Source organism: Notamacropus eugenii, chromosome 6 (assembly GCF_028372415.1).
Source record: "Notamacropus eugenii isolate mMacEug1 chromosome 6, mMacEug1.pri_v2, whole genome shotgun sequence".
In the NCBI taxonomy this organism is placed as follows: Eukaryota; Metazoa; Chordata; class Mammalia; order Diprotodontia; family Macropodidae; genus Notamacropus; species Notamacropus eugenii.
In genome coordinates, this window is record NC_092877.1 from 376,952,988 (window position 1) to 376,977,699 (window position 24,712).

At 41.7% G+C, this 24,712-nt stretch overlaps 1 protein-coding gene across 1 annotated transcript in view; it reads right to left on the reverse strand.

Moving 5' to 3' along the window:
* Positions 1-3,051: 3,051 nt before the first annotated feature.
* The window catches only part of KNG1 (kininogen 1), a 28,211-nt gene continuing 6,550 nt past the window's right edge, over positions 3,052-24,712 (reverse strand). The window contains exons 3-10 of the mRNA XM_072618712.1: positions 23,741-23,825; positions 19,843-20,015; positions 14,463-14,570; positions 12,612-12,690; positions 11,392-11,546; positions 9,751-9,855; positions 8,810-8,893; positions 3,052-4,976 (exon numbers count right to left, since the gene is read on the reverse strand). Of these exons, the coding sequence (XP_072474813.1) occupies positions 4,236-4,976; positions 8,810-8,893; positions 9,751-9,855; positions 11,392-11,546; positions 12,612-12,690; positions 14,463-14,570; positions 19,843-20,015; positions 23,741-23,825 (1,530 nt within the window). The 3' untranslated portion in view covers positions 3,052-4,235. The remainder of the gene's footprint in view (positions 4,977-8,809; positions 8,894-9,750; positions 9,856-11,391; positions 11,547-12,611; positions 12,691-14,462; positions 14,571-19,842; positions 20,016-23,740; positions 23,826-24,712) is intronic.

The window sequence follows — 24,712 nt, forward strand, 5'->3', positions numbered from 1 at the left end:
TTAGCCTATAGACTGCAACTGTATTCATACAGAGGTGACTAGAACGTGGAGGTATTACACACATGAGAAGTTCCTTTACTGGAGAGAACGATTTTTCAGAGGAGAGAACAAAAAGAAAAGCTACGTCTGCTCCATTTGTTTCTGGTCACATTTGAAACCCTGGGCCCTCCTACCTTCCCTTCTCCCCAACAATGCTGAGCTCCAAGAGGAATTGGCCAGAGTTCCTGCATCAGGCCCCAGTGAGGAAGCTTGTCAGTGCCAATGGCCTCATGCTCATTCTCCAGGGGATGAATGCCCATGCTTCATTAAGAAAGTGTATCCTGATTTCTTTTCGTCATAACCACCTGTAATTTCCTAGCAAGTTATACTCAGGGTGTTTCTGTCATGTTCTATATGCTTTCAGGGAGATAATATACAGTGAGGAATAACTTATCACAACTGATTGCATAATCTGTATCCCAGCCCCTTGCCCCACTCAGTCTTGAACTCTGAATTTCAATGTATTGAATTCATTCTTGGGGGCTTTTAATAAAACTCTCTCTTTGGTTAGTTCTCCTCTCTCTGGAGGTTTCCCTTGAGAACTTGCAAATCGTGTTTGTTTTGCAGCTTTACCCTGGAAATACCAATTTATAGCTTTTGTCTAGTTTTCTACTTATGTGAGTCAAAGGGTACTTGGTTCTCTTGCAACTATTCAGGCTATCAATCTTTCTTGTATACAGGACAGCCTTTTATCACACCCCAAATACCCCTTCAAAAAAATCTACATGAAGAGCTCATAAATATCCAAAACATCCTTCCTCTCAGGAGGAAAGATGCTGGATTGATTTGCCACTTCTTTCTCCAGCTCATTTTACAGACGAGGAAACTGAGGGAAACAGAGTGAAGTGACTTGCCACACTGCTAGTAAATGTGAAGTCACACAACTAGTAAGTGTCTGAGGACAGACTGGAATTCAAGAAGATGAGTCTTCTGGACTGCAGACCTGGCACTTTATCCACCGCACCACTAGGTGCCGCCAGGTGGTACTACAAATGTCAGTCACAAAATTTAAGAATTGGAAGGCAGGCAGGCATCCTTAAAGCGACTGTCCTGAGGCCTTGTTAAAGGGAGGGATTTCACCAGAATTTCAAGGTCTTGCCCTGGTAGTAATCTCAATTCTATTTCTTTTGTGAGGGGAATAATTGTGAGTGCTTTATTCCTTTTCTTTTTCTCTTTATGTCTTTCTGGTCATTCCACTGAGCTTCCTGAATGTTTCTGTGAGAGAAAATAAAGCTCCCTGTTGTCTGCTGTGCATTTGTTTCCTTGAATGTGCTTATGGGCTCTGGATAACCTATCACCTACATTTGGGCAAATTTAATTTAATCATTAGGCTCTTTGGAGATTCTTGAGCGTAAGCTACGGCTGGGGACCTAGGAACCAAAGAACAGTTCATTTCGGAGAGGAGCGCTCACAATCAAGATGATTTATGGAAGGAAGCAGATAAAAATTAAACAGGAGGAAAAACTATACCAGTGGGATGAACACCTGCCTCAATGAGACCATGAACAATCAGAGGAAATGTCGTTCTGAAAAGGTCACTATTTCACTCAAAAGTAATGTTTTATTCTATTCCTCTAAAGTAATTATGCTTCCACCTTGTATCCCAATGTATAACTTCAATTCAGCAATATGAATGAAGGGGCTGAGATAGGAGGCAGAGAATCAAACTCTGGCTCTGCTATGGATTACCTTGGGCAAGTCCTTGGAAGTTTCCATGCTGGGGAGCACCTTGAGGAGGCAGAATTTTGCGCTTCATTTAGAGGGAAACAACTGGGAGGAAGTCAGCCCACAAGTAGTGTTACTTCCAACACACACACACACACACACACACAAACACACACATGCACATGCACACACACATATGGACTGTGTGGACTTCTAAAGGTTGAAAGATCTGTAATTCCACATTGCCATTGTCTTTCTGCCAAAACCAGTGGCAGCAGATTATGGCAATGTCTGCATTTGGACCTGGGATGAAACCAGAAACACTCAGGAGAAGCACCTTCAGGATTCCCCAAGGGCACTGACTCTTACTGCCTGGATGAGAGCTGCAACAAAAGGGAACTTTGGGAGGACCAAGAAAGAAGAAAAGGAATTCTATTAATCCAGACCTATGAATTCACATTTTTGCCAAGTAAACTCATTAAGGCTGAGTCCACCCTCCTCAGCAACATTATGTATGCAAGGAAAGAATGTGTTCTTCATTTAGGAGCTGGGAAGGGAGGAATGAGAAGTCAGAGATTTCTATAACTGTCCTTACTATATCTGTTTTGTGAAGAGTGCCATTTAATAATTAATTAAGTTTGGTCGCTTGAAAATCCACTGGGACCACACCAGATAGGAGAGTTTGTAACAGAGTTGTCCCTAGAACTGAGGAGAAGATAAACATCAGCCACCCTCTGGGACCCAACTGCCAGTGTAGTTGGGATCTGGAATAGTGCACTCAGAAGACATGGTACAAGTATCATATTTTGTCATTTATCATGTTATGTCATAGACTTCAGTTCACTCTTCTGTAAGATCTGGGGGCTCAGTAAGTGTCCCTCACCAAGATCTAAATCTATCATCCTCTATTTCCTCTTTTTCTTCTTTCTTCTGTAATTAGAAATGTCATTATAGTGAAGGCTTGACAGACCCAAACACAGTCTATCTTTTGTTTCCTGAAAATCCCAATCTTAACAACAAATAACAAAATATTCCCATTCTTCCCTTGGTACTAGATTTTTCTTTTAAAGAAGGGGGGATCTTTATGGTCCCTGGTAAAACTTTAAGTATACCACCATATGCTCATTTACTCATAACTCATTTACTTACTCTCGTTTTACTCATTTACTCACACTCACAAGAAGTTTCCTGTCTCCAGGACAGTCTCTGATCTTCATGAAGGGGAGTGAAGACATCCCTCATCTGAAGAAGGCTATGCTAGCACAAGGCATTTGGGCCTCAACCCATGTGATTATACTGAAACCTGCAAATGGCATTGAGAGAAGATCCCAATGAATTAACCAGAGGTCAGGAATCGTGATTTAACTTTATTTTACTCCTGCAGAGTAGTGAGTAGCTGTTCCCTTCAATGTCTATGTCACTTGCATTCATTCCCCTCTGGCTGCTGACTTAGTGCATTTGGGGACCACAAACCTTTCCATTGAGGTCCATGTGAAGAGAGTTCTAACCTTGATTAATATAATTGCTATGGACGCTTCCTTTGAGTGTTAGTTATAATATATACAAGGCCTTAAGTATCCCTGTAATAACAGTAAAATGTGGTTAAACTGATTGGTTTATTTCCAGTTAGGTATAGCACAAGTTATTTCTCAGGTGACTGAGCAGGATATTTCCCCTGCTCTAATGAATCAAAGTAAAGATAATGAATGAAAGTAGAGATAAAGTAGGCTCAAGTAGGGTAAAGATGTAGTAGAATAGGGCCTGGGTTACTTAAAGCATCTAATCATGTGAAATTAGAGTGTCACCAAACAACCATAAGTGAGTCTCACTTTCTACTGCTTCTCCATGAAAACACAGAGCAAGAAAATGGGGATGTGTTAGGAATCAGTCACAAGCTAACTCGAGGACATTGCAATGGTTATGGAGCAGAAACAAATTGTTCCACTGGCAAAAGCTAAGGTTGTTTTGTGAGGTGGACCCAAAAAAGAGATGCAAAGGCTTGCCTGTGGACCTTCTGCTCTTCTGCCCTTTGGCCCTGTCTTTCCATAAAATATTGTACTGGTCTCCTTGCCATCATAAAAAGATTTCTTTGATAATCGTGCTTCTACCAATCAATCAACAAGCATTAATTAAGCACCACGTAATTGTGGGCCAGGCACATCCTTAGTTCCCATTTAGTTTCTGTTCTTTGACACTCATGCACAGGTGAAAGTTAGTTTGCATAGATAATTAAAGATAATAATTAATTATCCTCCCAAGTGACAAATATCCTTCCTCCCTGATATCTGTTAGAAACTCCAGTTGAAAATGGCTTCAAAACAAATCCACTTTCTCCATCTTCTACCTTGCTGAAGAAACGTGTTTGCCTGAAGGAGAATGGATTTGCTCTTTGCAAAACAAATTTTCAGTAGTTCATTGAGACTCCCAGCATCCATGGTGAGTCTCAATCCTTGTTCCAGACTATTCTGAGGTTTTGGGGTTTGTGGTCCATTATATACGGGCAGTAGAATGGTGAATGGCCAGGAGGAGAATCATTTCTTCCCAAATACAAGAGCATCAGAGAGGTCAAAGTCCATAGGTGGGCTCTCTTCCCTGACAGGGTCCATCACATCAATTGGTTTCCATGGGCGTCCAGGACATTTGGGGGCAGGTGGCTCTGGAAAATCAGGCACCAAAGTAAACAAGGGACTCTTTGGCTGGACAGGGATGTCTGGGATCCAGTCATCTTCTGTGTCCTCTGCCTCCCCTGCTTTCACCTCCTTCTTCTCAGTTGTAGGCTGAGATGGAGGATTGGTTGGGTTAAGATCAAGGAGATCTAAATCTTGTAAATCAGAAGGAGGAACAGTGACCCCTTGGAATGATGAGTTAAGTGGGGGTGGTGCGCCCTGTGTCTCCTCTTGTGTCTTAGAAGAAGGAGAATTCTCTTCAGTTGGGCTGTCCAGATGTTCACTTGTCCAACTCCCATGGTTTTTCTTGTCTTTTTTTCCATGTTTCTGATGACCTTCACCATGCTTCTGTTTGTGCCCTTTGCCACGTCCTTGACTGTGACCATGGCCATGTTTATGCCCAAGGCCAAGTCCAGGGTGGTCTTTGTTCCTATGGCCAGAGTTATGCTCCTTTTGGTGCCCATGACCAAAGCTACGAATAAGTCCTCGTTCCTTTACCAGGGCTTGTTCTACCTCTTGTTCTGTCATATCAGAAGTCTGGGGTTCACTTGGAGCTATTACTGCTGCTCGAAAAGGGGAAAAACCTGGAGGCCTTTTCATAAGCATCTAAAAAAAAGCATAGACAGATGCATTTCAACAATGACCACAATATCCCTGCACAGACAAAGGGCACAGGCTTGGCCAGGTTCATTCCTCTGACAAGGAAGCCATAGTTTGCCGAGTTTTAGATATTTAAATAAGGGTGTAAGGAAAAGGGAAGCTAAGTATTGTGTTTCCCCTCTGTGTTGGCTATCAAATTGATTTGTAGAATGAACAAATTGTGAAGTAGTATGGGCATAATGAGTAGGTAACTGGGCTTGGAGTCAAGAAGACCTGGCTTCAAATCCCACCTCAGAAATCTACTAACTGTGTCACCCTGGGTAAATCATTCAACTTCTCATTGCCTCAGTTCTCTAATTTGTATAATGAAGGCAATATTAAGCACCTACCTCACAGGGTCAATCAAATGAAATACTATACATACAGTGTTTCACAAACTTTAGCAGAAGAAATAATGCCAATAAGGTACTCAGCAAACTTTAGGGACTATGTAAATGTGAGCAATGATGAGGATGATGAGGATGACGATGACGATAATCAGTTGTTAATAAGACAAGATTCAGTTTTTGAACCAACAATTACACTGCCAGACTCCAAAGAGATCTAAGAAAGAGGACCAATATATACCAAAATATTTATAACAGTTCTTTTCATTATGGCAAACAACTAGAAGCTAAGAGAATGCCCATCAACTGGGGAATGTGTGAACAAATATGGAATGTGAATAGAATAGAATTCTATGGGGAGGTGGCAATGGAGATGATTTTAGAGACCTGTATGAAGTGATGGATGGGGAAGTAAGCAGAACCAAGAAAGGGATTTATGCAAAACTAACAAAACTGAAAAGACAAACAACTCTGAAAGACTCCAGAACTGGTAAATCCAATGTTGAACCCTACCTGCCTTCTAACAGAGAGGTATGTGATGGATTCAAGATGCAGAAGGAGACAGCTGTGGACATGATTGGACATAATTCCCAATGGGGGGATTTGTTCCACTTAATTATTTGTATTTGTTACAAGGGTTCCCTTTTCTTTTCTTCTTTCCCCCAATGAAGGTAAATGAGAGGGAAAGAAAATGCTTTAAAAAACTTAATTTAATTTAAATTTTAAAAAATTAAATTAAATTTAAAGGAGAATACTAGATAAAATTTGAGAGTTTTCATCTGAGACTTCCAAAATTTTCATTATAATAGTTTAAATTTATATGGCACTCTAAAGTTTACAAAGGAATCCCTGGGAGGTAGATTTTTACAAATAAGGAAAGAAAGTCCCAGAGAGAGAGTGAAGTCACATTCATATTCATGATACATCTCTACTCTACCTGAGGTACCCACAAGGGAAGACATATCTGAGACCTTGTCTATATCCCAAACACTCCCACCTCCCTGATCTTGAAGTTTGAAATCTCCCAGTCTGATCCCAGTATCCTTCCCTGATGTTCTCTCACCATCCCACTCACCCTAAATATTCTCTCTGTCCTCACCACAAATCGCCACCCCATTTTCCACATCTTCTACTCCTATCTAGGACTCACTGTTGCACCATCATAGTCTTGATGTCATAGTTAATGAATCCAGCAAGACGCTGCACTCTGCCCTTGAAACCTTTAGCCCTTCAATAATTCATGCCCTGCCAATACTCAACACTGGGCAACCTTCACTGTCTACCTTCTCTGCTCCTACCCTTAGGATGTTTGAGTAATGTAATCTAACCTCAACTGGGACTTCACTGTCGCACTGTAATTTTTATTAGTCTCTAATTGACCATCTCACACCCTACATTGGCTCTTCCAAAACTCCTCTCCCATTAGGTTCTCTTCACTGGCAGTCTCATTTTCCACTTTCCTATGAAATGACCTTGCCTCCTAATTTGCTGAGAAAATCAAAGACATATATCATGAGCTAACTCATCTCCACCTCAAAACCCAGGCTCATGTTTTCTTCATTTGCTCCAGGATGCAATGAACTTTCGCCTTGCTAGCTCTAAACTTTCTGCTTGCTACTTCTCCCCATCTCCTTCAGGAGTATGCCATTTCAGTTGTTCCTTCCCTCTTATTTTTGATCCCTAATTACGAGATCTCTCAAAGTTTGCCAGTGATTTCTTAATTGCCAAATATCATGGTCTTTTCTTACTCTTCATCTTCCTTGTTCTCTTTCAGGACACTTCTCATTTTCTTTTCTTCACTGGTTCTCATCATCTGTCTCCTGTCCATTAAGTACAGGTGCACCCCAGTGCTGAGTCCTCTTCTTCTACATTAATTTTTTTCTTCTACATTAACATTAACTGAGGTTGGTGACCACATCGACATCATATGTCCAGGGATTGTTTGGATCTATTTAGCCCTGCTCTCTCTCTCTCTCTCTCTCTCTCTCTCTCTCTCTCTCTCTCTCTCTCTCTCTCTCTCTCTCTCTCTCTCTCTCTCTCTCTCTGTCTCTCTCTCTCTCTCTCTGTCTCTCTCTCTCTCTCTCTGTCTCTCTCTCTCTCTCTCTCTCTCTCTCTCTCTCTCTCTCTCTCTCTCTCTCTCTCAGGCTTGCCTCTTACACCGCCTGCTCATTATCTCTAGCTGCATCTGCTGGTGGCAACTCTAACCAAGTATGTCCAAAATAGAATGAACCTGACCCTTTTCTTACTTCTGTTGAGGGCATCAGCAGCCACTCAATAAGCCAAGTTCAAAACCTGGGAATCATCCTTATCTCCTGACGGTCTCTGGTGCTCTCTCCAACCCTAAATCCCATACATCATTCAGTTTCCAAGCCCTCCAATACCCATTCACTTAACTTCACTCCTAGGGCCACCATCACAACTCATCTAAACTGTTGTCATAGTTTTCTAATTCATCTCATAGGATCATAGAGTTAAAACTTTCAAGGAATTAGAGGCCCCTGAGTCTATCCCTTTCATTCTAGTTAAGGAAAGTGAAGCACAGAGAATTGGACTCAAGGTCACACTACTATTAAGTGTCTGAGACAAGGTTTGAACTCAGTTCTTCCTGATGAGAAGCACAGCACTCCAGCCACTGAGCCATTCAGCCATCTCCCATCTCCAGTCTCTTTCCTCCATCCTCAATATTTCTGGCATTCACCACATGCTCAAATAATCTTCCTAAGCTGTAAGTCTGACTTGCTCTATTTGTACAATCGGCACTTGGGACAGTACTGGAAACCAGTAGATGCATAATAGATGCTTCCTTGATTATTTTATGTTACTCCATAACTCAAAGACCTTCAGGGGCTTAGAATTGCCTGAGGATAAATAAAAACTGTCCACCTGGTATTGAATTAAACAAAAAGATATCAATGGGTTTTACAAACTGAATAGACAGACAGAGAGGGAGAGAGAGGGAGGGAGGGAGGGAGAGAGAGAGAGAGAGAGAGAGAGAGAGAGAGAGAGAGAGAGAGAGAGAGAGATGTTAAGTAGATAGAAATGCAGAGCTATAGCTAGAGATGTGAATATGGAGATATCTGGAAAGGGAATAAATAATCTCATTGGACTAGGAGACAGGACAAGTTCAATGACAAAAGCATAATTTCTTCAGAAACACATATTTGTACACATGCATTTCACAGATACACAGACCATAAATCACTGGGGAGTCTGGAGAGGAAGTAGTCTTGCCTATCATGCTTATCTGTGTATGCATGTTTTCAGATGTGGACCAATACATGGTGACTGAGTTGACCTCTTTCTGAATCATCCCTTGGAAGCATCTAAGGTCACATTTTGTTTCTCTTGGATCACAAAGGTCACTCTCCTTCATTTCATGACACATCTCTGTCCGTACCAGCATATGGTCCTTCCAGATTTGTGAACTAGACAAAGAAAGGCAGAACTCTGTACCTGTGTTGGTTCCTTGCAGTGAACTGTAGGATTAAATGAACCCACATCTTCCACAGAAACATTTGCTATGCAATTCAAAATAACCTGTCCAGAAAAGCAAAAGTGAAATGAGACTGTAGGCTATCCCAGAGCCACTTCAGCATCCTCCACTCTGGGCCAACATGCCCCATAACCCTTTAGACATTCTCTGGTGTGTGATTTTAGCCTCTTACCTCTAACTTACTGCATGCAAATGGGATCCTAGGAGGTGAAAGGAGCCGAAGAGCCCATCAAGGCTAATACCCTCATTTACAGATGATGGTACTAGGGCCCATGGAGATAAAGCAACTCGCCCAGGGACATCGAGAATTAGCAGGAGAGCTGGGACTGGATCTTGGCTCTTTCTAGACTTACTTGATACTCATAGTTCTTATGTTCCTCTGCCCCACCCCTTTGCAAATTATCTGCTATTTACTTGTTTCTGTCCATGTATCCCCTCTGGAGAGTGGCAGCACCTTGAGGGCAGGGATGGCTTTTTTTTATTCTTGGTCTCTGAATCCTCAACACCAAGTATCCAAAGCACAATAGATGCCCTGATATTGGTTGGATTGGACTGGATTAAATTTCCATCACATTGCTAACTGTCACTACATCACCAGACAAGAAAAAGGCCTGTATTAATTTTCTCAAAATGCTACTAAGCCAAGACCAAGGTGTTCAGATTCTTTTATGTGTGCTGGACCCTTTTGTCAGTCTGATGAAGTCTATCGAGTCCTTCTTGGAAAAAATGTCTTCAAATGTATAAAATTAAATGCAGATTATATTGAAATAGCATTATTAAAACATTTTTAGAACAAGTTTATGGTACCTAGATTAAGAATGTCTGGCCCTGAGTAAGGACCCTTGAATCATGGACTCTGGCTTCCCTTAGATCTTAGATAATTGATCCCCTAATGACTTACCCCAGATTCCTTAAATGCACAGCCTTCAGAATATTTTTCTTTCTCTTTAGAGCAGTCTGTTTCTTTGATGACAAAGTCTATGGTATATTTAGGTCCAGATCCCACCTACAAAGTAAACAGGAAGTGGTTCATGTTTCTACTTTTATCACAAGCATCTTACTTCTACTTTTTAAGGCAGCATCCTAAGTAGGAAATTATATACTAACCAAAAGGAACTTGGGCAAGGGGGAAAAATTATATACATACATACACACACACACATATATACAAACACACACACATATATATACATATATGTGTGTAAGCATGCATGTATGGGTGTGCATATATAAATATACACATATGTATGCATATAGTTAGAAAATGTCATACATGTATGTCTGTATGTATGTATATACATATGTTTATATATATATATATGACAGTTCAGTGGCCAAGCTGATAGACCATTGAACTTGAATTTGCACTGAGTTCAAATACAACCTCAAACACTTCCTAGACCCTGAGCAAGTCAATCAACCTCTATCTGCCTCTCCTTTCTCATCCATAAAATGGGAATAATGAGAGCATCTGCTTCCCAGGGCTGCTGCAAGGATCCAATGAGATAATATTTTAATGCACATTGCCAACCTTAAACACTATGTCAATGCCAGATATTATTAATCATTATCAACATGTGAAGTGTAGACCTCATGTTTGGGTGAACTTCCAACTCAGCCCTATGACCACAGGGACGAGGAGAAGATGCCTAGGGGTGAAAGCATCACGTCTGAAACACCTCTTTGGGTGAGTTGGAGAGAGGAGTATCTACCTGCATTTGGTTGATGACTTCATATTTGTATGAGGAATGTAATGTTAGTATGGCACTAAATCACTGAGAAGAATGATTGGTGTATCCATCCTCATCACCTCTGTGGTGCAAGATGCTAGGCTCCTCCCAAAGACCTGCCCACCTGCACTGGACCCCATGAGGCCTTTTCTGATCCCCATTCTAGTTGTTAGCACTCTTATTGCCTATCTACTGGAACTCTAGGACTTATTTTATATTCCCTCCTCTGTGGGATCTCCTCACTCCTAGTAGAATGTAGAAGTTCCCTGAGGGCAGGGGTCCAGACCTGCCACTTTTTTGGTTTCTCATACCCAGCACCAAGTGCAATTCCTTTCATGGTATAGGCACTTAATGAACGTTTGTGGAGCTGGCTTGAAGCAAGTTTCCTGTGCCCACCAGAGTCTTGGGAGTAGAGCATGGGAGCAGGGGAGGTGAAATCATCCTGGAATTCTTAGGAACCTACTCCAAAATAGTAGACAACCACAGACAGGAGGCCTGACTCATTGGCCAGGACTTAAGCCTTGACAACTAAATTTAGACCAGGAAGGGAGTCACCTGGTCCAATCTCTTCATGTTGTAGATGAGGGAAACAAGAAGGGGCAAAGAAAAGAAACGATGTTTACTGGCTTCCCATGAATGTAAGAGAAGCCCTGAATGCCCATGGCAAAACAAGGGATATGACAGCAAAATCCATCTCTTCTAATCCAATAGAATCAAACCAAAGCTCTAGGACCTAAACCCATGATGAAATCGAGAAGTGATGGCTGAGTATAGCCCACAAGCCTGCTGACTCAAAAGATCCCTTTACCTACCAGGGATTCTTCTGCTTTCAGAATAGTGCGAGTCTTGAAATAGAACTGATTTTTATTCTCAGAGTTAAATTTTTCCAGGGAATGTCTCAAAGCCTCATTGAGTTCTGGACTATACACAGACATCGTTTGGGTCACAGAAGATGCTGAGTCGTTCCCTAGAAAACAAGAGTTCAGTTTCAAATGTGAGACTTCAGATTAGTACAAATGTTTGATGAGCAGGGGGAGTTTGCCCCTTGCTGGAACCCAATGGAGTAGACTGGAACTTCCTGGTTAGTAGACTTGTATGGTAGGTAAAGTTTATCTGAGAGGGGTCCTCCCACCAGCCCTGGCTGCATTTTCCTTCCACATGCCACTTTGTACCTAAACCCTAATCCTTGCATGTGTTTTTATTCCCAGAACCATGCTTGCTACATAGTAGGGGCTTTATAGATGCCCCCTTCCCGGTCAGGGATTTTGTGGAGAGATGCTCCTGCTTGGACCCTGGATGGGTTGGACTAGACATTTCTGAGTTCACTCCCAACTCTAAGACACTGTGAGTCAGAGATTATAAATAAATGCTTGTTAATTTGATCTATGTCTTATGGTGAATTGGTTTATTGGCCCTCCCAGGAACATCTGGATTTTAAAGAAGGATTTGGTGGAAAGACTCAACATTTAAGTTAAAGAAATAAATCTCTAATGGCAAAATTGCCAGTGCTCAGGCAACTAGGAATTTTAAACCATGAAATTAAAGATGGGAGGCAGAAAGCTTAGACACTATCCATCCAACTCTCATTTTGCAAATGGAGAAACTGAAGACACTTGTTCAAGGTCACAGAGGTAGTAAATTACAAAGGTGAAATTTGATCCCAGATTCTCTGCCTCCAAATCCAGTGCTTTTCCCTGTGCTCCGCTGAGAGCAAAGCATTGCTGCTCAGTTGTCCATTGTCCTCACAAAGGATTTGGCTGGCCTGAGGGCTCAGGAGACTCTGGGGCCTGCTTTGGGCATGGACCTTCCTGGGTGATAGTGTCACCTTTGGGAGAATGTAGGAGTCACAGACTTCCTAGAGTCAGAGGTCAGCTATCGGTTAGCATCCTGGGGCTTTGTTCTTCCTCCATTTCAGAAGTCATACATGTTTTTTGTCTTGAAGGTACCTTTTTCATCTTGTGGCCTCCTCCCCTTATAAAAGACCTAAGGGTCAACGTTTGTATTATTGACTTCCAAGAGAACTGTCACTTACCTGGATTACAAGTCTGTGAGAGGATGCTGATTTTCATTTGGGGGTCTAGGTGGGCTAAATCATTACAGACCTTTATCTCCTAGAAGGAAAGAAGGAAAGAGAACAATATTTCTCTGCTAGGTCCAGGGATGAGCTCAGGTAAACATGTCACTTGAATAAACTGTCCTTGAGTCTCTGTAGTGTTCAGAGAAAGTTCAGGATAAAGAAAGATGAAGCTAAGTAGTAGAGAGGTTCCCCATCTGGGAGACCTGGATGTGACCTCAGAGGTCAACTAGCCCAGTCCCCTTGTTTTACAGAGGAGGAAATTGAGTCACCAAAAGGTCATTGATTGAGAATCACAAGAGACCCTTGATGTTATCTAGGCCAACTACTTTATGTTACAAGTGAAAAAAGCAAATTCCCAAAGTGGCTAGTTAGGTGATTTAACTGGGGTCATTCAGGAAATAATGGAAAGAAGTCAGGATTTGAACCCAGGTCCCTCTACTTCCAGATCCTTCTTTCTGTTCACTGTACTGCTAATGAGTCATAAACCCTGGACCACTTTTATAGATCTTGGGACTAGAAAAAATCTTTAAAGATCATACTGTATCTGGATGATTTGAGATGGGTTCTAGCTTACACTCTTCAATCTCAGGTATTCTTAAAAGACTCCAGGGGAAGGGGAGAGAGAGAGAGAGAGAGAGAGAGAGAGAGAGAGAGAGAGAGAGAGAGAGAGAGAGAGAGAGAGAGAGAGAGAGTCAGAGAGTTACACAGAGACAGAAAGACAGGGAAAGAGAGACAGACAGAAACACAGAGACACACACATATATATACATATATAGAGAAAGAGAGAGAGAAGGGAAGGGAAGGGAAGAGAAAGAAGAGAAGAGAAGAGAAGAGAAGAGAAGAGAAGAGAAGAGAAGAGAAGAGAAGAGAAGAGAAGAGAAGAGAAGAGAAGAGAAGAGATGAGGAGAGGAGAGGAGAGGAGAGGAGACAGAGACAGGAAAGAGAAACAGACTGAGAGACAGAGAGAAAAGAAAATGAAGAAAAGAGAGAAGAGAGGGAGAAAGGGAGAGAGAAGAGAGAGGGAGAGAGACAGAGACAAAGAAATAGACAGAGGGAGAAAAAGAGAGAGAGGAGGGTCTCCATGGCATGAAGATCCTACATTGTGGTCCTCACCTATTGGAGCTAGAAGCTGAATCACAGAAGAATGCATGTTGAGGTTTCAGATTCAAGGTTCACCTTTGAACAAACATTTCAGAAAGACACAAACACTGACTCAAATAAAAATACCTTCTTCCCTCTCCGTCTTAGTCCTTCCTTCCTTCTTTCCTCCTTTCTTTCCTTCTTCCCCCCTTCCTTCCCTTCCTTCCTTCTTCCTTTCCTTCCTCCCTCCTTTCCTTTCCTCCTTCCTTCCTCTCTCCCTTCCTTTCCTTCCTTCGTCTCTCCCTCTCCTCCCTTCTTTCCTGGGTAGATCTAGCCTACTCCTCTAGCTCCAAGTTTCTTCTCTCAAAGCCCTCAAGCTTTGGTCGAACTCATGGGACCTCTGTTCTCTGTCCTGAAAGGATTCCCAGACCACACTTTGAGAACCACTTATCTAGAGAAAAGTGATCCAAGTTAGCAGACCCAACAGTGGCCTACTATGCACTTTGAGTTACAGTAAAGATAAGATGATCTGTTTTTTTCCCTTGACTACTGGCTCCCAGGGGTCATGGGAGCAGCCAATGGCATGATATATAGCACCTAACTGGACAGTTCCCAATCCTACAAACCCACTGAGATGAACAAATATTTGAAGGACACAGATGGTGTGTTTTGTCTTGCAGTGACCCAAAAGATTCTTTCAGAAGAGTTCCCATTAGTATCACTTACCCCTTGAGGCATAGGCTTGCATTTGGGACTTAATTGTCCATCCTTCTCCTTTAAGCAATCAGTCTGCATGATTGAATATTGGACTTCATAGTTCCACCCATTGACTACCTATAATAAGAGTAATTTGAAAGGAAATTAAATTATTCAGCAGAGCTCCATCGTTAAGGAGCCTTGAATCCATTGTGCATTTAAGCTAAATTGTTTGTTACTAAATTTGTATGACATTCAATCTAATTTGCAAAGCACTCTCCTCACAATTACTCAGTATGGAAGGTGCTGTCAGTTATTATTCCCATTTTACAGATGAGAAAACAGAGGCACAGAGAGGTACACTATATGCCCATGGCCACATAGTTTATGCAATCAGGATTTGAACCCAGGTCTCCTGAGACTCAGGCCAATGCTCTTTCCACTACCCTACTCTCCACTACAGACCTTTGATTTCACTGGGAGAGAGAAAGAAAAGCCCTGCACAGTGCAGCTGGGCACCTTCTCAGTAACTTAGACAGCCAGAGAGCTGCCTATAGCACTTAGAGGTTTAAGTGACTCTCCCAGAATCACACAGCCAGCAATGGTGAGAGTCAGGATTTGAACCCAAGTCTTCCTGACTCCATGGCTGACTCTTTACTAGGCAACGCTGTCTCCCTTAAATGCCTGTTATATGCGTAGTACTGATGATGTGTCAGGAGAAACAAAACGCAATGTCACTATCCCTGCCCTCCTAGACTAGCACTTCAGTCAAGGGGACACGACCCACACACTGATCGTCGGAATACAAAATAGAGCATGGTAAGAGACTTTAAAAGTGATGGGGAAAAAACAACAACTAAAAGTATGTGATGGGAAGGGGGTAGGGAGGACAGAAAATGGGGAAAAATTTGATGGAAGAAGAGGCATTTGAACAGGGTCTCAGTGAGGGAAAGGAATTCCAGAGCCAGGGATCAGGGTGAACAAGGACTTGGAAGTGAGGGAATTAGGGCTTGAGGGGAGAAGGGGGTCAGTTGGAAAGGTACTTTGACTGGCACACAAGATATGTGGGAGAAGAGGGTGATACGAGGCAAGGCTGGCAAACTTGGGGAACTTGGATCTCATTCCAATGAGATATGGCAGAAAGCCAGGAAAGGATGTTGAGCAGAGGAGGGATGTGACCAATACTGAAATGGGAAATCCCATGAATTTGCAGCAGGTTAAGGACCTGGAAGTTCTCCCTTCCCAGCTAATGGGCATGAAAATAACTTACTGGTCCTCACTTTAATCACAGGGTTAAATCTCAGAGCAGAAAGGAACTTTTATAGTCCCCTAATTCTGCCTTTTCAGTTTACAGATGAGAAAACTGAGACTCAGATAGGTTGTCACTGACCCAGGGTCATATAGCTAGCAACGGATGGAGCAGCCCAACACACAACACAGCTGTCCATCATTCTTGTTACTTTGTCTTAGGGAGCTGACACTTTGTGACTTGGGTTTCACCTGCTTGAGAGGGGATGGGGAGAGGAGAGAGAAAGCAGCAAAGGTCCTGACTAACTAGCCTGTTAAGGTCCATTGACTTTAGGGTTTGAATAATACTCATCAGAGAGACGCTCTGAATCAGAGCTGGGGAAGTGGCCTTGGGCATAGAGTCAGGAGAAGTCAGGTACAACTCATGGGTTGAGGTTGCATGTCCTGGGTTAGCATGGTCCAAGCTACTGGGTGTCTGAGTCTGTCTCTTTCTTTATACAGTAGTAGCAGGAGTTGCTAGCCCAAAGGTCTATAAACTTGTTTTTAAAAACATTTCTACAACTGTTTCAATGTAACTGATTTCCTTGTAATTCTTCACTTTTGACTTCATGCCTTTACATCCTTCTGAGAAGAGATCCATAGACTTCACCCTCCTGACTGCTGAAGGGTCCAGTACACACAAAAGAATTCTAGGGATAATACTTCTTGTACCACCTATTTGAGAAAAGCCCATCAGTCAACATGTATTTATTAAGCTCCTACTGTATGCCAGGTACCTTATATAACCCTGCTGCATTATGGACATTTGAGGAGCCAGTGAAGCCATGCTGAATTGATGAATGTCACTTAATCTATGTAAACAGAAATTCAAAGACCACCTCTAGTATATTTTATAATGGGGGCTCCTTCTGTATATGATCTGAACTTGCTGGCTGCTGAGGTCTCTCTCAGATCGCCTAGTCTTTGATTCTGTAGTGTAAGACCAAATTGATATTTGAAGCATCTCTGGGCACCTGTTGGGCTGCCAGACCAGCGTAAGCCTGCCACTGTGAAGGAAACCTCAGTCCTTGAGTGCTGTGTCTTTGCCCCTACCTATACTGTCACTCACTCATAAGACCAGTGAGCCTTTCACAGAGTCCTGGAATCTCAGAGATGAAAGGGACACCAGTAGAGGCCATTCAGTTCCACCTAGACCCAAGCAGGAGTTCCCTTTGCAAACTTTGCACTGTTTCTAGGCAGAACATTTCCTTGAACCTTTTTAAACAATTCTCTGTCTCTGTCTCTGACTCTCTCTCTCCCTCCCTCCCTCCCTCCGTCTCTCTCTCTCTCTCTCTGTCTCTCTCTCTCTCTCTCTCTCTCTCTCTCTCTCTCTCTCTCTCTCTCTCTCTCTCTCTCTGTCTCTCTCTCTCTCTCTCTCTCTCTCTGTCTCTCTCTCTCTCCCTCTCTCTCTGTCTCTCTGTCTCTCTCTGTCTCTCTGTTTCTCTCTCTGTCTCTCTCTCTCTGTCTCTCTCTCTCTGTCTCTGTCTCTCTCTCTGTCTCTCTCTCTCTCTGTCTCTGTCTGTCTGTCTGTCTGTCTGTCTCTCCCTCTCTCTCTCTCTCTCCCTGCCTCCCTCCCTCTCTCTCTCTCTCTCTCTCTCTCTCTCTCTCTCTCTCTCTCTCTCTCTCTCTCTCTCCCCTCTTTCCTGAGACATGTACAGAGAAAGCACTGCTACCACCACACTCGAGGTGTGACTAGGTCTCCAAAAATCACTTGGTTCCTTGAACCTCACATTTGATCTTTATCTCCTTGAATGTGTCGAAGGAAGGAATGCCTTCTTGTCTGTTACTGCCTGTTATTATGCCTGTTATTGGTGAAACCAATCAACAAACATGTTATTAGTATCTACTAGGAGCCAAGTACTAAGCTAGGGACCAAGGATGCCAGAGGGCAGGTGGCTACTTACCAACACCCCTGAAATGTTTTTTCTTTTAAGACATGGAAGGGAAATGCAGTGATCCATGCATCTGTGACATGGAGACATCCTAGAAGATATTTAAAAGGCAGCTAGGTGGCTCAAGGAATAGAAGACTGGACTTGAAATCGGGAGGATCTGAGTTCAAATTTTGCCTAAGATACTTAGCAGCCATGTGACCCTGGTCAAGTCACTTAGATTCTCTCAGTCTCCCTTTCCTCATATGCTCCGAATGAGGGGAGTGGGGTAATAATAGCATTTACATCGCAGGGTTGCTGTGAGGACCAAATGAGATAACATACATAAATGCTTTGCATATCTTAAATTTAGATATTATTAAAATATTAAATTTGCATGTTATTAAAAAATATTTTTATAACATTGTTATTATTTGTGCATATATGTGCATATGCATGTGCACATATATACATGTGCATATCCTATTATATACATATGCATATCCTATTGATATCTACACAGATATCTAAATATTTCAGGGGGTCCACTATCCCATCCCATGGGATTGGGTTACCATCCCAATGGTAAAGATGGAACCAAGCCCCTTCCTCTTCTCCAAGGAGCATGCCCTTCCGTGGAAAATCCACCCAACCCACTAGAAGTCTTCCTTGAACTCTTCTGACCATTCCCTTGGATTGGGTGGCACTGGGGGATGTTTGTTAGCCCAGACTCTCCCTTGGGTGGCCCACCTCCTACTCCAGTCACACCTTTTCTTGGTCTTGTCTATGATATCACTGTTTCCATTCAAGTCTTCCTTGGCACAATGCTGCAGCATAATATTGTCCATCAGGCATCTCTCCTATGGGGTCTTCGCTGGTCCCTGTCAATTACTAGTGCTTGATTCTCCAAGGTTACCTCAAATCTGCTGGGTAGGTGGTTTGCATTGATTCTATCTCCTATTAGAATGTAAGATCCTTCAGGGTAGAGGCTTTTGTTTTTTCTACCCTTAGCACCTGGCACAAAGTAGGTTAGGAAAAGGCCAGAACCAGAGACTTCAATGTTATCAGGAATCTCTCAGCTAAAGAAACTTGGCTCTGCGTCTTTATTTATACTTAAATCTGTCTCTTCTTTGTGATTGAGACAAAAATTCAGGGTGCCAGAAATATCTGCATAAAGGATCAACAGAGTGTTTTACAGAGACTGTTAACAAATAGGTTTGGGGAGAGGAAGTGGAAGAACTTCCTGGAACATCTTCTGTTCTTGAGGTCAGTCTCCCTGCTGGGTGGTATCAGCGTGAAGCTTCTGCTCCAAGATGCTTATAGGCACAGGATCTTCTTCCATCTTTCCCCGCCATAGTTTGATCTTTCTTTCTCTTTCTCTTTTCATTGGTTGTCCCTGTTATTTCTGGCTCCACTCCTTCCTCTCTGCCCTGCCCTCCAAATTTCTCTTGATTCAGAATCTCTTTGTCTTAGTTTTACACTGGACTTTTATGTTATAGGAAACCCACAGGGAGTGACTAAGTCTCCTCAGCCAGTCCTATTGTTCCCTTCAACAGTCAGTCACTCCAGTTTATCCTCCTTTCACAACTTAATCTAAAGTTTTTTATTGGTTGGTTGATGAAGACTTGTTCTTGCCTCATTAAGGTATCTAGTAGCTTATAGCCTACTTTAAGTTGGAGTGGGGTGAGTTGATTGATTGACTCAATCAGCATCCTGCTCTTACACCCATCTAGACATAGGTTCTTAAACAACATACATGTAGATATGTGAATCCCTGCAGATCAGCCCCTTCTCTGTACCTTAGGGACCTGCCTGAATCACTGAGAAGTTAAGTGATTCACCCAGTCAGGATGAGTTAGGGGCAGGACTCCAACCCTAATTGTTCTAGTGCCAACCTTGGCTGTGTATCCACTATGTTATGCTGCGCTCCATGTAAGTGTGCAGATTACATGTTAGGACACATATCACATATTTTATGTATAGAATTAAAATACCTCTACATATTATACAATTAACATAATACATATATGTATATGCTTATATATACATGTGTATGTTGTGTACATATAAATATTCATATATATGTGTAAAATAAGTATGCGTTTTATTATAAAATATTTTATTATTAATCTATTCTCCACTCATTATTTATTTTAATGAAATATTTGTCATTTGATTACTTATTAGTAAAATATTTTATTAAGATATACGTATAAAAACTATATTAAGTGAAGAAGTAAACGACATTCAAACCTGTCTCGAGGCACTCACGACTTCTTGGAGGGCAAAGAGGTGTTCATGCTTAGATTTCTCATTAAAAGATTGAAGAGTGTGTTTCAAAACTGCTTCCAAATCTGAACTGTTGATTGGTATGAGATGGAAACATCCAAGGCACGGGACATGACTTTCCACCACTACATCATGAGCTTTATTGAAAGAGAAGAAAAACACAAGATCAGCAGTTTTATGAAGATCATACATATGTAGTCATAGAAAACATTTCCATACTAGTCATGTGGAAAAAGAAAATACAGATAAAAAACTAAGAAAAATAAAGACTATTTTAGAAGTAAGCTTCTATCTGAATTCAGATTCCATCAGTTCTTTCTCTGGAGATGGATAGCATTTTTCATCATGCATCCTTTGGATTGGCTTGGATCTTTGCATTTCAGAGAATAGCTCAGTTATTCACAGTTGATCATCCTACAATATTGTTGTTAATGTGTATGCTGTTCATCTACTTCTGTTTACTTCAGTATGCTTCAGTTCATGTAAGTCTGCTTTTTCTGAAATCATCCTTGTCACTTCTTATAGCACTGTAGCATTTCATCACAGTCGTATGTCCCCAATTGTTCAGTCATTCCTCAATTGATGGACTTTCCCTCAATTTCCAGTTCTTTGCCCCCACAAAAAGAACTGCTACAAATATTTTTGTACATATAGATCCTTTTCCTTTATTTATCTGTTTGAGATACAGTTCTGGCAGTGATATTCCTGTGTCAAAGGGTATGCACAGCTTTATAGTCTTTTGGGCATAGTTCCAAATTGTGCTCCAGAATGACTGGATCAGTTTACAACTTCACCAACAGTGCTTTAGTGTTCCAACTTGTCATTTTTCTTTTCTGTCATACAGTCAATCTGATTGGCTGAGGTGGTACCTTATAGTTGTTTTAATTTGCATTTCTCTAATCAACAGTGATTTAGAGCATTTTTTTCATATGATTATAGATAGCTTTGATTCTTCATCTAAAAACTGCCTTTTCATAACTTTTGACCATCAACTGGGGAATGACTTGTATTCTTAAAAATCTGACTCCATTCTCTATATATTTGAGAAATGATCTATATCAGAAGCACTGGCTGTAAGCATTTTTTCAAAATTGTGATTACCATGCATTTCCCCTCCGTCCTATTTTCCCCATTTCTCTCTCTTTCTCCCTCCCTCTCTCTGCTCCCTCTCTCTCTCTCTCTCTCCCTTTTTCTCTCTCTCCCACCCTTTCTCTTCATCCCCCTCTCTCTCTTCACCCCCGGGTCCCTCCTCAAAATTGCCTTGCTTTTAGTACAAGTGTTCTTAAATTATCTCTCTTCAATCTATTTTCCAAATTAGCTGTTTTTCCGATAGAATATTTCACATTTCCCCCTAATTTTCCAGTGTTGTGATTTTATGTAATTATTTCTTGATATCTCTTGAAATTATTAGCTTCCATTTGGCCAATTTTAATTTTTAAGGAATTATTTCTTTCAGTGAGTTTTTATACCTCTTTTGTCAAACTGTTAATTCTTTTTTTCATTTCTTTCTTGCAGAGCTTTCATTTTTCCCATTTTTCCTCTACCTTTCTTGTTTCATCATTAAAATATTTTTGCTCTTTTAAAAATCTTTTTCTTTAACTCTTCTAGGAATTCTTTTGAGCTTGTGTCCAATCAGCATTTTTCTTTGAGGCTTTGCTTGTAGATAATTTCAAACTGTTGTTTTCTGCATTTTGTATCTTGAATATCTACAACACCATAGCAGCTCTTTATGACCAGATTCTTTTTTGTTGTTTGCTCATTTTTTTCATCCTATTTCTTGACTTTGAACTTTATATTAGTATTGTGTTCTGTTCATTTCTGGTAGAGTATTACAGCCTGAGTTTCTGTCCTTGTATGTCTTCCTATTGCTCTCATAGCTCAGTACTGAGGCTTTACAAGTTTTCAGTGCTCACAAAGTGATATGATCCAAAGAAAGATCTATTCGCTACCCTCTTGGTCTGAGCTCTGCAAGTTCCTGAACTAAGTTCAGATCTATTGACTTGTATGTGGCTGAGTTTCAGCTATTGTTTTTTGTCCTTCATTTTTGAAGAGGAACAATGACATCACAGAGTGATGTCTTGACTCATGCATGAAATGGATTTAAGTGAGGGAGAGTTGCACAAAGTCATCAGCCTCACTCTCTCTTAGGGAATTATCCAAGTACAGTGGCAAAGTAAAAATCAAATTGACTGGAGATGGCCTGGGATGAGGTGGATGATGTTGAAGTCTTTGGAGTCTGGCCAAGCTCTACGTATCTCACAGTACCTGCTTCAGCTGCCTTCATGGTTACTGGAACAAACTGTTCTCATCTACCTATTCAACTAGGAAAGTCTTCACAAGCTTGGGGTAGACACCTTTCCCTAAATTGCCAATATGTTTGCGACCCATTTGGTTACCCTCAACCTAGTTTAGTTCATTTGCTGAGACTGTCTATTGGGATGTGGCCACTGATCATGCTACAGTTTCTTGAAGCCATGGGTGAAATTTGAGTGCCAGGTGGACACCAGAAGTGGATGATCAGCCTTGAAAATGGTTGGGAAGATTTCACATCAGAGGTGCTAGTCCCCCTTGGATGTTCATACATCCCAAACTTAATTTCACTGAGTTTCAGTAAACTGCTGGACTCAGCCCACTGAGAGGTTCTGTAGATCCGCAATGACTGAACCAAGAATTTAGTCTTGGTCTTCCGCCTTGGTTACTCTAAGGCAGGTTTATGTTTAGGGCTAAAGGTTAAAACTAAGTCCCTGCTCTGTTCCTAGCCTTCAAACCACACAACTAAGTTTCTGAAATTTACTCCTTGCTACACAGAAAGTACTCTGCTTACTTGCCCATATCCACTTCTCTGCTCTGTATCTGTGACCCAGTTATGGGTTATGAGTGACAGACAGAGCTGCCAGATGGCACCTGCACTTTCTCCCAGTGCTAATTCTGGGATCCCCTGGGATTTCTTTCTGTCCCAGTGCTTTCTGCCCTGGTGCTCTGTATCAACCTTCCTTTCAGTTCCAGGTTCTGAGATGCTCCTTAGTGCTGCTGCCCCACTTTACTCCTGGGCAGATCCAACTCCAGCGTCTGCAGATCTTTCTGTCTGTCCTCCTAAGCTTTTCTGGGCTGAAAAATATAATTCACTGTAATCCTTTCTTGACCTTCCTGATCTGAATTTTGTATGGTGCATTTTCTAAATTGTAGAAAGGTGTGCTGGGTGATCTGGGAAAAAGTACTTCTTGTGCTTTTGCCATCTTGATCTAGCTGTCTCTGGCTTTTCTACTGGTTGTTCCCTGTGCCTAGAATGTTTTCCCTTCTCCTCTCCATCTCCTGGCTTCCCTGGATTCCTGGAAGTCCCAGATAAAATTTCACCTTCTGCAGGAAGTCTTTCCCTTTCCCTCTTCATTCTAGTTACTTCTCTTTATTAATTATTTAGAATTTATCCTACATTGCCTATTTGTACATATTTATTTTCATTTTCTCTCTCGAGATCCTTGATAACATGGACCTTCTCTTGTTTTCTTTGTTTCTCCATCACTTAGCATAGTACAAACAAGGTTGTCGTTCAGTCATGTTGGACTCTTCACAACCATATGTGGGGTTTTCTTGGCAGATACTGGAGTAGTTTGCCATTTCCTTGTCTAACTCATTTTACAAATGAGGAAACTGAAGCAAACAGGATAAAGTGACTTGTCCAGGGTCACACAGCTAGTAAGTGTCCGAGGCCAGATTTGAACCAAGTAAGATAAGTCTTCCTGACTCCAGGCCTGGCACACTATCCATTGTGCCCCCTAGCTGCCCCAATGCACTCTACTAATGCAAAGCCACATAATGAAAAGTGACACTGGCACTGTGTGGAACAGTTGGGCTAATCACATACCTGCAATGATGTGGCAATTCTGTTCAATGATATTGAATTCTTTTCCATTCCGACTCTTCACTATGGTTGTGCATTCTCCCTGTTCCTAAACACAAAGAAAGGACTGTGAGTCTTCAGCCACAGATTCAGAAACTCACTTAATTGAGAAGAATCTTCTGGTCATAGATTGGGTGAAGGAGTGACATGGTCATATTTGGACTTAAGGTATATGGCTGCCAACAATTTATCAGATAGACAGGAGAGTGAGAGATTTGAAGTAGGAAGGCCAATTAAGAAGTAATCATTTAGGCCAGAAATAGGGAGGTTCTGAATGAAGGTGGCAACTGAGTGAGCAGACATAAGGCATCCAATGGAAACGATGTTGGGGAATGAGAAACAAAGTCTGACAACTTGGGCAGGGGACAATGAGGGGTCAAGGGTAATACTGAAGGCAGGGGGTTTGGAGACTGATGTCTTAGGCAGCAATACAGAAGGCTAGAAGGAATAGTTGAGGAGTTTGATTTTGGGACATGTTGAGTCTGAGATGTTTCTGGGAAAACCAGTTTGAAATGTCCAATAGACAATCAGTGATGCAGGACTGCAGCTCAGAGGAGAGGCTGGAGCTGGAAATATAAATCTGGGAATCATCTGCATAAAGATGATAATTGGATTTAAGTCAAAGATGTACAGGTAAGTTTCATAATGGAGCCTTGAACCAGAGCCAGGGCTTGTCCTACTCTATTATGGGGAGATATTGAATGAAAGCTACTATAAATGGTGAATTTCTTAGCATTATTCTTCCCAGATCTGGAAGTATTTCCCCTTTACCAGGATATGAGCTACCTTAGGACTCTACCTGTTATATATTAGTACCTTAGTAGCTTAGTAATTTGGGGTTCTTGTAGGTTTTACCAGTGGAACTCAACTTCTGGCAAAGTCTATCAAAATGACAAATACAGAGCCAGTGATAGACTTGTGGTTTTGTTGGACTTA